Source organism: Drosophila sulfurigaster, chromosome 3 (assembly GCF_023558435.1).
Source record: "Drosophila sulfurigaster albostrigata strain 15112-1811.04 chromosome 3, ASM2355843v2, whole genome shotgun sequence".
Classification (NCBI taxonomy): Eukaryota; Metazoa; Arthropoda; class Insecta; order Diptera; family Drosophilidae; genus Drosophila; species Drosophila sulfurigaster.
This window is the reverse complement of record NC_084883.1, coordinates 36,099,250-36,113,241: the sequence shown is the minus strand read 5'-3', so window position 1 is coordinate 36,113,241 and position 13,992 is coordinate 36,099,250. Positions and strand designations below refer to the sequence as shown.

Genomic DNA, 13,992 nt, shown 5'->3' with positions numbered 1-13,992 from the left:
ATTTAGTTTGCTGCTGGGCGCGCATTCCGCTGCAAGCTCGTAAATATGCGTGCATATGCATGTTGAATAGCAGCAGCAACAACAAAAATGTGCCTATCAAGAGACAAGGCAAGAGGCAGCTAGAGAAAAAGAGAGAGGGGGGGTGAGGGAAGGAAGACAATGCTGGAAGGGATCTATGTTTGGAACACGGTTACGGCCTACAGTTCGTTTGCTTTACGACTCCATTTGTGAGCTTTTCATTTCCATTTTTTTGTTGCTGCTGCCGTTGCTTTTGCCTTTCTTCTTTTTCCCAGCAGCAGCTTTTCACGGCAAATGCTGCATTTGCTGTGCTCTTCTATGCTGCCCCACTTCAATTTGTTTTACTTTTCTTTGCCACTTTTGAGCGATTTATGGAGGCAGCTGGCGCAAAAGACAAAAAATAAAAAAGAATGGGAAAACTGTATAAGAGAGAGAAAGAGAGAGGAGAAAGACCATCAATAGATAAAACCAGTGTCCTGCCTGGCAACAAATTGATTTTGTTGTTTTCCCAATTTCTTTGGCTGCTCTCAACAATTGTTGTATTGATTTTAATGGCTGCGTCTCTGATAATTTTCCCAAGGTCGACATTTTGGGTAATAGACCTGTCTTGATTTATGTGAGGCTGCCGCCCACGAAAATTGTTTGATAAAATGAAAGTGGATTCTTTTTCGAATTTTTGAAATTTTAGAGTAAATATAATTTGTAAGGGCAACGTGTGTGTCTGATAACAGTTTGCAAAATAATTTTCATTGATAAATGCTTGCTAAATTGAACCAGATTTCAATCCGTTGAAGCTTTCAGCAAACTGTCGCATAATTGAATTCGCAATCCAACAAACAGGTGAGTTTCTGTATCCATTTCAATAAATACACCGTGCTCTGATTACAATATCTGAGCGGCAGAGTGAACTACATACTTGAGAAGTTGAGCCTTATTATCCAGGGATAGATACGGGTATCTAAATAGAAGAGAAACATACATACATACATATTTACATAATCGTCGGATCAAAGCTTGGGCTCAGCGTTACAGGCGAAAGTTGAAAGTTCATTAGTAAGCCATAAAGTAGACTATAAATTCATGCATACACAACATATGTGTAGCACACACACACTCAGACACACACACACGCACACTCGCACACATGGTGAATGGCTCATTATCAACACCCACGCAGATGGCAGCGAATCTGTTAAGCAGCAGCAGCAGCAACAACAACTGAGGATGTGGCTACGACGCAGTTCAAGTGGTTTTTCCTAACGGATGTGTGTGTGTGTGTGTATGTGTGTGTGAGGGGCATATCTTTAGGCGCCATCCAACCACATATCTACATTTAAATTATGCAAGTTGTTGTCTAGGCTCCTTCGTCTATTTCTCTCTCATGCTGCCATCCTATCTCTCCGTCTGTCTATCTCTCTCTCTCTCTTTCTCTCTCTCTCTTCACTTTTTTGCCATCTCTCTTCATCGGTTTGTCTGTCTCTCTGTCTGTCTGTTTGTTTGTTTGTCCTGCCGCCTGTGTCTTTGACCCAGAAGCACACATTTAGGCACCGCGCCGCGTTTTATGCTACGCTTTTACACACAGCACATCTAAATATATATGTATATGTAGTAGTAGTCTCTCTATCTGTGTGTATGTGTGTGTGTGTGTAGAGCAAACTTTTGGGGCAGCTCACGGTTTCTATATTTGCACATGTTTGTCAGCCTGCAGCAATTTGGCTACATACTTTGCTACCTTCGGATTCTAGATTTTTTATTTGCGCCTTCTGCTGTTTATTTGTTTAAATTTAACGCATCCTCCTCTGCTTCTCCTCTCTCTCTCTTCTCTTTTTTGCTTTGCTCTGCAGTTTCTATTTATATATGTCTAATACAAAGTCAGCTTTTTATAATAGGCGTTGCGCCAAATTATGCTACAACGTTTTTTTTACATTATTCTCTTTTAGCCTATAGGCAAAAAATCTGTGTTTAATTTTGTTTGATAATTAAGCTAATTAATGCAAAGCAATGTTCAAAAAAATGTTTGATCTTTTTTTAAACAGAATATTATTTAATCAAGTCTACTTATTATTTGAATAATTCAATCATTTTTATTTTAAATTTGAGACTTTTTGCTAGTTAAATTTAGTTAATAATTTAACATGCTTCAAGCTCTTTTTTAATTATAATTTCACACTGACGCAAAACACTTTGAATAATTGAATATATTCTATAGCCTAAAGCTAAAATATAAATTGCGTGTTAATAAATAAATTTGATATTTTCAACTGATTTCTATTGAGTAATTGCTAAGTATGCAAAAGGTCATTGTTTTGTCATGTTTATTGATAATCATTCAATCAAAGGTCAGCAAACCATTTTGATAGATTTTTCCATTTCATTCTTATATATTTTCCTTTTACTTTTACTTCAGTTTCGGTCCGATTCATTTGTTTGCAGCAGTCGAGAAATTATGTAGCTCTTGTCGTACGTTTGGTTTCGCTTTCACATTGCTTGAATTTTCTTTTATTTATATTTCGTTTATTGCGCGCTTCGTTTTCAATTTTCATTCCACAATATTTATTTTTTTTTGTCGTCGTCATTGCGTCGTTCTCTTCTCTTCTTTTTATTATTTTTTATTTCTCCTTTGGGGTGGACGATGTCTAACCCGTGGGCTGCGTTGCGTGAAATCGCATCAGTTGTACAAACTTTAGGCGCGTTATTTAATTTGCCATTGAGGCAGTGCGCTCCATTTATTCAGTCCACGTTCAGGTCCTTGTCCAGTTCAGTTCAGTTCAGTTCTGTATGGGGCTAGTCAAGTTTTGGCCAGGAGCAATGAAAAAGTCCGCTCAGCATTTTTTCCCCCCAATTGTGAGTGTGTGTGTGTGTTTTGCAGGCAAAACTTTTCGTATGCCAACAATTCTAGAAGCTTATTTTTAGGCTTGATCAAATTTAATTACAGACAAAGGCAAAGCCAAACGCTGTATTAGAAAAACGAACTTGGAAAAATTAGCACACTTACCGTCACAGTTTGGAGAAAATCAATGTGACCTTGGCAAACTTAAGTCAATCAGTGTGGGGCCACTCGAGTCATTGAACATGACCCAGTTTGATACTTGCTAAATAATTGATCAGTTGTGCAGGAAGTACAGCAGCTTGGATCTGAGCAATTCAAAGAGAGAACGAGAGACAGCGACTCAAAGCCACCCGCTGAGTCAGTTTGTTATTAGCCATTGTTCGACACGTGCGCCAAATTTCACCCTCATTGAAGGTCCTTAAAGTCCTTGGTCGTATCCGTATCTAATTCTAGCTGGCGCCATTGACGTCTACCTTCTGCTGCCTGTTGCTGCTGGCTCAGCTTGAATCTAATCTCGTAATTTGACGCTATTCTTAATTTGCGAATAAATTCAAAGAATATTTGCCAGATTACCTTTTGCTAATGGCATTCCATTGAATTGCGTCGAAATGCGAGCCGAATTAAATTTGTATAACTTTCTTTTTCCTTTTTTTGTAGGATTAAGTCTGATTCACTTCAATTTGTTTGCTGACCTTTATCTGCACTACAATTTGACCCTTGAAAATTTATTAGTCTAATTAATAAGTTGAATTATGCAACCGACAAAACTTTTCGTCAAGTACGCACTTGGGGGAAAAATATGTAAGAGGGAAAAGCCTCGGCATAATTCAGTTTAATAATTTGACTTTGCCGTATGAGTATATTAAAGTTGTTTATACTTTTCGGCTGCTGCAAGGCTAATGATATTTAAATTTTGCCTGCCAACAAACTTTGCGCATTTGTTGGCTCCGAAAAAGTCCTTATTTAGTTGCTTCTTGTTTACGAGTGCACATTTAGGTTCTTGGACTAGACTTGACTTTGACTTAAAGTGCTGCCGTAAGTGCCATAAACGTGGCTCAAATATTTAACGAGCCTTTCGCTTGCCGCCTTATTGGGACACTCGCTCGCTCGTATATTACACATACGCAGTGTGGTCGCAGCTCGTCAAAGCTGCTGACTGACTAGGCGCCTCGTTCAGTTTGATTCATAATTACACACTTATTTCCACTTAATGGCCACATCTATATCTAGAGTTAATGCGCTTGCGGTCGTTTTGTTGCCGCCATTTGCCTTTTTCCTTTAGCTGCCTTCGCTTTTCTTCTTCTGCGTCTTGTCTATGCACTTTATTTATCTGTTGACCGAGTGCTGGACAGCGCTTTAATTTAGCACAACTTTAATGTGCTTATTATCTGCAATTACGCTTGTTAACTCTCAACAATTGCAGTTGAGTTTATTGTTCAGCATTGATTTAATAAACATAATTCGAAGTAATTTAAGCCCGAGTTTATTGTTTTGAATTATTTTAGTTAACTTAATTCAAAAGCTTTTAAAGCTGACTATAATTTAGTAAAGTTTTACCATTATAACCTGGCAAATATTGTAGTTCACGCGCTTGTTTAACATAAGCAAAGTCACACTTCCAGCTTGTGTCATTTTGGCAATTACTATTATCGCCAGGATGCAAGCGGAGTGACTGAGGGGGAAGACGAAGCAAATTCTACTTTGCGCCTTAACCCAAATCAAATTTGATCGAAGGGTGGGTTAAAAACTTTTTGCGAACTACATGAATTACTTATGCGCTAACGTGTTTAACGAAAAGTTTTTGGGGCTGCTATTAGTTCGAATCTCCGCCTTCTGCATCCTGGAGGGCGGCGGCTCATAAATTATGTCAATGATGCCAAATTGTTATCGGAGCGTTTGACACATGTGAAACTAACCGAACCTTGTGAATAATTAATGCCAAAGACCAGAAATTGGTAAGCGGGCAAAATAGATTTAGAGAAGTTCAAGGTTAACTAATAGGATTACGCATAGGATAGCATAGTGGGAGTAATATGCAGGACACGTGAAGGATGCGAATATTGTGGATAACCCAAAATGAGTTGTACACTTTTTCATATGCTGATTCAAACTCAAAAGCGTGTGTGCAATTTGCGCGCATGTATAAGAAAATATGATGAGCGTCGAGCCAAGGAACGGCATTCACACGCACACATACATACATACATACATATAGAATATGCAGGGACGACGACACAATAGCAAACAAGCAAGAAACAACTTTTGTATAGCATACTTTTTAGCGAAATTATTTACATACAAATGCTGATGATGTTGATGAAAGTGGAAAGACGACGAAGAAGACGACGACGACGACACTGGCAATGGATGGATGAATGGTTGGTTGGTGTGTTGGTTGGTTGGATGAAGAGAGGGAGGAGCACACACATATAGCGGGGCAGAAGGAGCGCAGACAAACAAGGACGTCGTCACGGCGCGCCGTCGGCGTTTGCCAAGGATCCACAGCGCAGCGGAGGCACTTGAAACTATTGCGAGAGGGCGGCTAAAATGCCTTTGCTGCTAGTTTGCTGTTGCAAATTCTTTTTTTTTCGGCATGCTTCTACCGTAAAGGAACAGTAACAGAATGGAGGGAGGAAGTTAGTCAGTTTCCTCGGCTTTTCTCTTCACGCTGCGTGTGTGAAATGAACAAATTTTTGAGCGCGCGAAATTTCACTTGCTGCCATTTGATTAAGTGAAGTGCGTGTGTGTGAAACCCCACTCTTCATTTCTTCGCTTTTGTTCGCCCCCCTTTGGCAGCGAATTTAAATTAAATTACGAGCATACAATTTCGCCGTGCCAAAGTGTTGTCTATAGAGTAATTGAAATGCTATTTGAGATTAGCTCAGTAGTAGACTCAATCTCATTCACACTTTTTAGTTTGATTTTAAATTTCAAGTGAAATTGTATTTTTTATTTCGAATTTTTTGGCCATTATTTTACCCAGCAATGAGCGCAATCTCGGCGCTGGCCCACAGTCTGCTTCAGCATGGCATTTCCAAGAGCAGCACACGCTGCTCTTCAACAGCGTTATTTGTGCCCTTTGCTCGTGTTGAAAATTGCAAAGACAAAAATTTAACCAGCGTGGAAGCTGCATTCGAGCAGGACACAAGTCCGCTTAAGCTCAATCTTTGTGGCGATCATTATCGCAGTCCTAATGGCAAGCCGTATTTATTTCAAGCGGTGCGTAAGGCAAGAGTTGCTGTGATCTGTGATGACACTTTATCTCATGAACCTTTGCCGCCACTAGGCAATCCCGAGTTCAATCGGATTGCCAACGAACTGATCCTCAATAAGGCAGCATCAGCTATAACTCAGCAGCGTGTAGGTTGACAGTTCATTAAACTTTGCATTCGATTCTTACCCTTCTTCTATCAGGTACTCGGCATTCAAACGCGCTCCGGCTTAGATGCTCTGCGTTTGGCGGCGCACTTTCTTCGTGATAAGATGAAGTGCAATGTTTGTCTCCTTGCTCGTCCTTGCTCGGAGCATTTCGAGCCCATCTTCAAGCGAGCTGGTTTCACCTGCCACGGTTATCAGTATTACAGCGAGGAGAAGGTCGAGTTGAACATCTATGGACTGGTCGCTGACTTGATGACTGCACCAGAAGGCGCTGTTATCGTTTTAGATGCCTGTGCCCAGAATCCCACCAGCTTGTCGCCCACCATCGATGAGTGGAAACTGATTGCTCACATTGTCAAGTGCAAGAAAATGATTCCCGTTTTCAATTTGGAATTCCATGGCTTGGCCAGCGGTGATACCAGTCAGGATACGTGGCCTGTGCGTTACTTTGCTGAATTTGGTCTTGATTTACTATGTGTGCAATCGCTTGTACAGAACTTTGGACTCTACGGTAAGTCTAAGAGTAATGTGTGATGTCTTGGAGCTTAAATTACATTTTACAGATGAGGCGCTGGGTCATCTGATGGCTGTGGTCAGCAATGCCACGCACTTGGAGTCGGTGAAGGATCAATTGGAGAGCTCTTTACTGGAGCACAATGCACAGTGCTCTTCAGTGTTTGCAAGTCGTGTGGTGTCCAAAGTTCTGACAAACGCAACACTGCGTCAAGATTGGTAAGTAGGGCTTTTTTTAAAGAGAGCAATTGTAAGAATGTTTTAATTTACTTTAAATGCCTATAGTTAAGTCGTATTCTATAATAATTATCATTTATAAATAAAGTCCTAGTGCAACTTGTCATCAATAGATTGTTGAAAATGTTGATTAAAGTTGTTTTCTTCCTTTTTTATTTTATCTCATGTACTTTGAAACGAATATTATTTCTTTTACTATCTGATTTACCGTTTTATGTAATCATTTAATTGTAAAAAGATTATTTCATATTGTACTAAAAGTTTTATTTGCGACTTTATAAACTAAGGAAGGCTCTTGCTATAGAATAAATAAACTTCTCTTCAAGTTATTTTCTCATTATTAGTTATTATTCATAAGTACTACATATGCTTAACGTTTAATGTTAATTTAATTCCAACTTATGCGTAGAATTTTTCGTATGTCGACTTTGACTTATAAATTTTATTTGCCTCAATGAATGTAATATATAAATCGCTTATCAATTGAGTCGCTTAAGAATTCTGTATCGATTTCTCTCACTTTGACATGCATTCCTAAGAAAATCCTCTATAAGTGGCATTAAGTTGAAAGTGCCTGCATTAAAGTAACTTCATCTCCAAGACCCCATTAAGTATCTACATTGAATAATGTGACATAAATATTTGCCAACTATTTCGTAACAGGGCTCTGACGCTCAAGGATATACATCAGAATATGCGGCAAATGCGTTTAGCGTTGAGCAATAAGCTGGAGATCCTTAGGACACCCGGCAACTGGGCTCAAATGAAGGACCAACAGGGTCCCCATCTCTACACAAATCTGAAGATGCCGCAACTGAAGCAGCTACGCAGTCGCCACATCTATGTGCCAAATTCCGGACGCATCAATGTGGGTGCCCTGAGGCCGAACAATGTGGATTATGTGGCTGGTGCCATCAATGATGTAATGATCTCAACAGCGAAAGCCGACGCTGCTGCTGTCAAGGCGAAGGACACTAATTTAAGTGCTATGCAGTGTCTGCAGCATTTGAATGCGCCCTAAATGCTGGTTAACTAAATTCAAATTCAAAATCCATTGTAAATGCAATTTCAATAAAAAAGGAAAAACATGAGTAAACTAATTTATGCGTTAAGCGGAATATGCTTTGTGGAAATATGCATAAAAAGGGACTGAAATGTTTCGGAATTCCTGTGGAAGTTGAGTTAGTTTTCGTTGTCAGAGAATGATGAAAAATGCACTTTGTAATTCTCGTCATCGTCATCGTCATCATCATCGTCGTCGTCGTCGTCATCGTTGTAGTCATTGCAGCACATGTCGTCTCCCAGCACTTATAAACGTCACATTAGAGTCAGTTGCTACTGCCAGAGATATAATGCGTTTTGCCCGGAAAAACAGTGATGAGCAGAGGGTGAAAGAGCGGCGGTGGGAAGGTGGTAAGGTGACTGGGGTTATGGCAACAGCTCGTTAAACTACAGTTTAAAGGATCTGACGTCGAGGGTGCTGTCTAGTAGTACACGTACTTGTGTGTTTGACACGCAGTTTTGCAGCTTTATGAATTTATGCTTTCCCCAGTCTCTCATATGAATTGTACTATAAACTCTGCGCCACTAAGCAGGTTAAACATTCTCTTTTATGCTGCAAGCTTTAAAAACAATAAAGATAGTTGCATATTAAACAAGCGCCGACGCGCAAGTATGAAAAGTTTGTTAAGGCGTATGTAATGCTATGAAAGATGTGCTCTAGGAATTTCACTTTACTTCAGACTAAGCCAAGTACTTGTAGAGAAGCGGAAAATAAAATATTATATTTAGGATTGCCAGTGATGATTTGGCCTTTAAACCATGTATTATACATATTTTAACCTCCTTATTCTTTCGCCGTGATATATAAAAAAAACAGAGCAACAGTTCAAATTAATATTTTGTTAATACATTAATTAATTAATATTATATTAATCAGCTTACGTATTCCTGAATGTGATTTAAATCGAATTATAAACTAATTACTTAAATTGGTTTGTTGGATTTTCAAAATTATAAAGTAAAAAGCACCGAATAGATAGTACTAAGCTATATTTTAGTACATATTAGTATATTTATTATTTGGTATATTGATATACTGATACATTCAAAATATACCATGGAACTCGAAATATACCAACCAAAGCAACAAAGATCCGATTGCATCAGCTATTTTTTTCATACAAAATTATTTCTTAAAAACCTTTTACAATTCACAAAAGCGGGTATAAAAAGTCTACAGAGTAACTTAAGGTCAAACATACTCGATTCTAGCTTTGCTACTTGTTTGATTTAAAATTATAATCCGTTTATACGAAAATATATAAACAACAAAGTTATCGCGTATTTCATGGAAACTCTGTCAGTGTTTATCTTAAACGCACTCCATAAACCGTAAATGACGCGGGTTGGGTACCAGTTTAGAAGTTTTTCGGTTAGTTAGGAACTTGTTGCGTCCCTAAAATATATTCACATAAATCGAACCCTTTTTCAAATGAATGTGGGTGTGTGTGTGTGTGTGGATGCCTGCAATGCTGCCGTTGGCGTATTTAACCGCAGAAGCCATAAATCCTCAACAGGAGCAGCTACAGACAGTAGAAAATAGATTGAAATACATTTTTTATGGCAATCCGCGTATTTGCTTTTACTTTTACTTTTTTACTTTACTTTTTTTTTGGCAATGCCCCTTGAACTCTCTAGGGGTGAATGTTGCTGCCGCAATTTGTCAGCGAGGGCGTGTTGGGGAGGAGGAGGAGGAGGCGTGGACACTTGGTGTCGGGCAAATCATTGTCAGGGTCAACTGAATGCCTTAAAGCGTTCTAATGAACGCCATTGAGCGAGGAACTCAGTCAGTGACTCGACTGCCCTTTCAAATCCTCAACGATTGGCGTGGAAACATGTTTCCAATTCCCCTACTTTTTCAGCTTTTCTCAATTCAATTCAATTCAATTGCTTTGACAGTATCAAAAGCAATAAAACTAGCAAGCATGTGTGTGTGAGTGTGTCAAACATTTGGTATTTTTAAGTGTGCGTGCGGTTTTATCATTGATTGAACTTGTTTAGACGCCTCGAAGAACTCAAATTTACACTTGAAGTGTCTCGGGCGACAACCGACCCAGTTCAGGTCAGCACTCCCTTCCCTCCCCTTCCCTCCTCCGCGGTTGCCAGACGTGCTGAAGCGAAACGAAATTCTATTAAGGAATTTGACAAGAAAAATGTCACATTCACGAAGTATTTAATGCTTTGATTCAATTGGATTTAATGAAGGAACAATTATCTAATCAATTGGCTTTATTTGTGAGCTTAAAGACTGATTTCCTGTTGTAAAATAAACGGAAATAAAAAGTCATTTGATTTACGAGGGCGTCTGTAATAATATTTTCAGTTGTTTGCCTTTCATTTTCCAATTCCTTCGTCAACGAAACAAAAGAGCGCTGTTTTTAAAGATATGCTTCAGTCACATATTCTTGCTGTTCGTTTTACCTTTTTTGCTGTCTGATATCTGCAAGTGCTGTGGCAGTTTTGCTGCACACATTTTTGGTAATCGTTTTACCGCGTTTTTGTGGCTTCACATGCATTTCTCAGTAGCCCGCAACGATACAACCGCAGCAACATGCCAATTGTGGCAAGTGTTGCTGCAAGTGCTTCGGCCTTCACTCTGCTCTTCTCGGATTCGGCTCAAGGGAAACGTGTGCGCTAAAAAGCGCAGCACAGATTGCCGAATGGGAGAACATAATACGCGGATGCTGCTGCTGCTGCCGTTCTGCTGCCGACTGTCTCTTTGACAGCGCTGCTAAAAACGAGCTACGTATACTTAATATTTTTGCTTTTACTTTCACGTATCGCAATGTGCTGAAATTGGTTTATCCATTCAGCATATGTTTTTTAGTGTCGTCATCTTTTTATACATCTGTTTGTCCAAGTTTACGATTCTGTGAAGTTGTCTCAAATATATTGATATATATTTTGAGAAATTTATGTGTCACTCTGTTTGACAGCATCGTTTAAGATATTTTTACTGCAGTTGCACCTTTTGTTTTAGTGGCAATTTAATTTAAGCATTTGCCTATTTGTGATTTGATTAAGATTTTAACACGAGCTGTGAACTAGTTTATGTAGTGAAAAGATTTGCGCAGAAAAGTAGGCTATATTTATTTTATGAACAACGAGTTGAATGGATAAATGACAGAATTAGGTTTCTCATAATATACAGTTTCACAAAATAATATACATGCATTCATAAATTCTATATTATAAATACATACATCAAAAAGAACAGTTGGCGCATCTCTTAAATTTAGCGATTTCTTACCACTTTTTGAAGTAGTCTAGGCAAGTTATTAAATCCTTATCTAAAATATTCAACAGAATTCCAAATAAAACATTTAGTAGATATGCCCTTAGCTACTAAAACAATCACTGTTAATATCCAAATAATAAAATTATATGAATATTCCATAACGTTATTAGAAAACAAATCAATAAAAACGATTCGCAAAATTCCATGGAAATTGTAATGCGACACAAGGCCGTCTGATGTTCTACTTTAAGTTGTCAACGCCAAAGGCTGGTTTAAAGTGGCGACAACCTTTATAGTCGCCACCCCCAACTGGCTCCCACATTTTTGAGGGCAATTCACTCTACCTGCGGGGTAATTTGAAACAGGAACAGGAAGGGTGAATAAATTGGTTTCTGTCGCATAAAGCCATTACTTGGCAGCCAGCACAAAGGACCTACAACAACAGTACAGTCGGTATGAATTTTAATATGTGCGAATATTTATATACATATATATTTACATATAATATTTCATAAGCTGTAAAAGAGGCAAAAACAAAAGCAACAACAACAACAACAACAGCAAGAGCACCAAGGACAACGTTATTGCTGCTGCTGCTGCTTTGGTGCCAACAACAGATCAAAGGGTTTTATTGTGGCCCTTGCCGTTGCCAGCGTACAATTGGACTTTTGATTTTTAAAACGCGTCAGGTTAATAGCCCCTTATGCAATCATATACATTTTTCTTTTAGGGTCACTCAATTTGCTTTTAGTGTTGCCGAACGAATAATAATTTAATTGATTTACAACCCTCTGAATATATGCAAAATCAAAAGAGTGGCGTTTGTAATAGGAAAAGTATTCAAAGGAAAAGTATTGCTGGATTAAATGCATGAAGAGTGAGCTAAACTGTGTAGTATTAAGCGGAGACTAATAACAATAAATGTCGAAATATAAGTCAAAATAATATTTTGTATATAGGAAATAAACAAAATCAACTGCAACTTAATCTATTCAAACATATTTCAAATTTTATTTGAACAATAAATGCTTTGCTCAAAATTTTAGCCTTTATTTAATTACTAAAACGAACTAAGAAAATGAGAATTTATCATTAAATTATCAAATTATTATCAAACTATTTTTTTGCTTAACGTAAATTTTAAATTGGTTCTGCATTATAAATTTGCTTGATAGCAAATTTAGGCTCTCTTTAGTCGACGCTGTTCACCGAGATATTACGTATCCGCCCATTTGACGTGTTCTTTAACTTACAAAATAAAGCCTGATTTTTTTTATGTCATGCTTGTGAATAGTCGTGGCCTTTGCAAACGGAAACCATAAAGTTCCTTCAAGGAAGTGGGCGGGCTACTCATACTTTGTCATAGCTTTGTAATGCAAATGTAGGAGTAAGAAAATGCGCTCAGAGAGAGAACTGTAATCGATTGGCGAGCAAACATTATAATTCAACTCATACGCATACGTATAACATATATATAAGATATAGTTAAGTATACAAAAGCAGATTTCTAGATTGCGGCACCTGTTTGTAGTTGACACCTGACACTATCCATAATGACCAATTTGTATGGCTGTCTTTCTGCGTGTCTGCAACTCGACCTACCACTAAGCCGTAGGAGTCAAAGCAGCCATTAGTCCATTAACCAAACACCTTGCTGAGGTAATGTCACAGCATGAGCACTCAGGATCAGCCATGTAGCAACGTGCGAATGGCGAATGGAGAGTGGCGAATTGCAAGTTGCAAGTTGCTAGTTGCAAGTTGCCAGTTGCAAGTTGAGAGTTAAGTTTCGCCAACGACCACATCCTCATTAGCATTGCGAGTGCATTTGCTGTAACTGAAGGCGACCATTTGCCAGTCAGCCAAGTTGCAAATGTGAGGCAAGCAGAGCGAAAGCAACGCAGAGACACTCGAAGCTAAAGCTAAAGTTAAGTACTTTGTTGGCCATAAATTTGCCTTTGCGCCAACAATAAGGATATTAGATGTCACTGTCGTCATGTTTGCCTTCTTCTTGCCGCTCGCTGCTGCTTTTGCTGCTGCCATTGCAATTTCAATTGGTCTGCAAGTAAAATGAAACGCCAATTTCTTGGCCATTTTCATATTGTATTCAAAAGGGTTTCTCCCTCTCGCTTTATGTGTCGGACACATTGTTCATTGTGTGCACGTACTTTATGCATGCCTTATCCTTGTTGTTCTCGTTGTGCGCTTTTTGAATTGAATTAAGCTCAACTTGTGTGGAATTAACTAAATTGTTGTTAAGTGCAGCGGCGCCTTATCCTAGATCTCTCGACCCAGTCACCCATTGAATATCGATTCAAGAAATGAATACAGTTATGAATAAACCTCAATTTTCCAATATAAATCATGCCGCTTACATGCGTGCTTCCTGTTGTGCCTTTGTCCCCAATCTCCCCAATCTGCAATCGACTTCCCCTGTCACCCTCAACTCGCTTCCTCCATCGATACACATGTAAATGTGTGTGTGTGTGTGTTATATTATATACTTTTTGTCTTTTGGGAAACCTACGCAACATTTAACAAAATATTTCAACTTGGCTGCCTTTCACATGCAATCCAAAGGACTTGCTCCATATGTGTGTGCATGCATGTGTGTGTGTGAGTCCCAGTTCGAGCTGTTTGTAGCTGCACGGCCGAACGGAAGGAAACAAGGCGAACAAAGAGAGAGATAGAGAGAGAGAGCACAGTCGGGCACAGGAAA

At 38.8% G+C, this 13,992-nt stretch overlaps 1 protein-coding gene and 1 long non-coding RNA gene across 2 annotated transcripts; both read left to right on the top strand.

The window, feature by feature from the left end:
- The first annotated feature begins 5,741 nt into the window (after positions 1 to 5,741).
- Positions 5,742 to 8,076, top strand: LOC133842577 (aspartate aminotransferase, cytoplasmic-like). Its single transcript, XM_062275732.1, has 4 exons — positions 5,742 to 6,208; positions 6,263 to 6,737; positions 6,790 to 6,958; positions 7,640 to 8,076. The coding sequence occupies exons 1-4, from the start codon at positions 5,834 to 5,836 to the stop codon at positions 7,995 to 7,997; spliced, it is 1,377 nt and encodes a 458-aa protein (XP_062131716.1). The 5' UTR covers positions 5,742 to 5,833; the 3' UTR covers positions 7,998 to 8,076.
- A 3,328-nt stretch (positions 8,077 to 11,404) lies between these two features.
- Positions 11,405 to 12,247, top strand: LOC133845412 (uncharacterized). The gene is made up of 3 exons (XR_009894764.1): positions 11,405 to 11,729; positions 11,793 to 11,965; positions 12,028 to 12,247. It is a non-coding gene; the product is annotated as an uncharacterized LOC133845412 (long non-coding RNA).
- Positions 12,248 to 13,992: the final 1,745 nt, after the last annotated feature.

What these genes read in the sequence shown, in the direction of transcription:
- LOC133842577 (XM_062275732.1), top strand. Translation starts at nt 5,834, where the DNA reads ATGAGCGCAATCTCGGCGCTGGCCCACAGTCTGCTTCAGCATGGCATT. An exon ending in ACAGAACTTTGGACTCTACG is followed by an intron (nt 6,738 to 6,789) that starts GTAAGTCTAAGA and finishes TACATTTTACAG; the next exon opens with ATGAGGCGCTGGGTCATCTG. An exon ending in GCAACACTGCGTCAAGATTG is followed by an intron (nt 6,959 to 7,639) that starts GTAAGTAGGGCT and finishes ATTTCGTAACAG; the next exon opens with GGCTCTGACGCTCAAGGATA.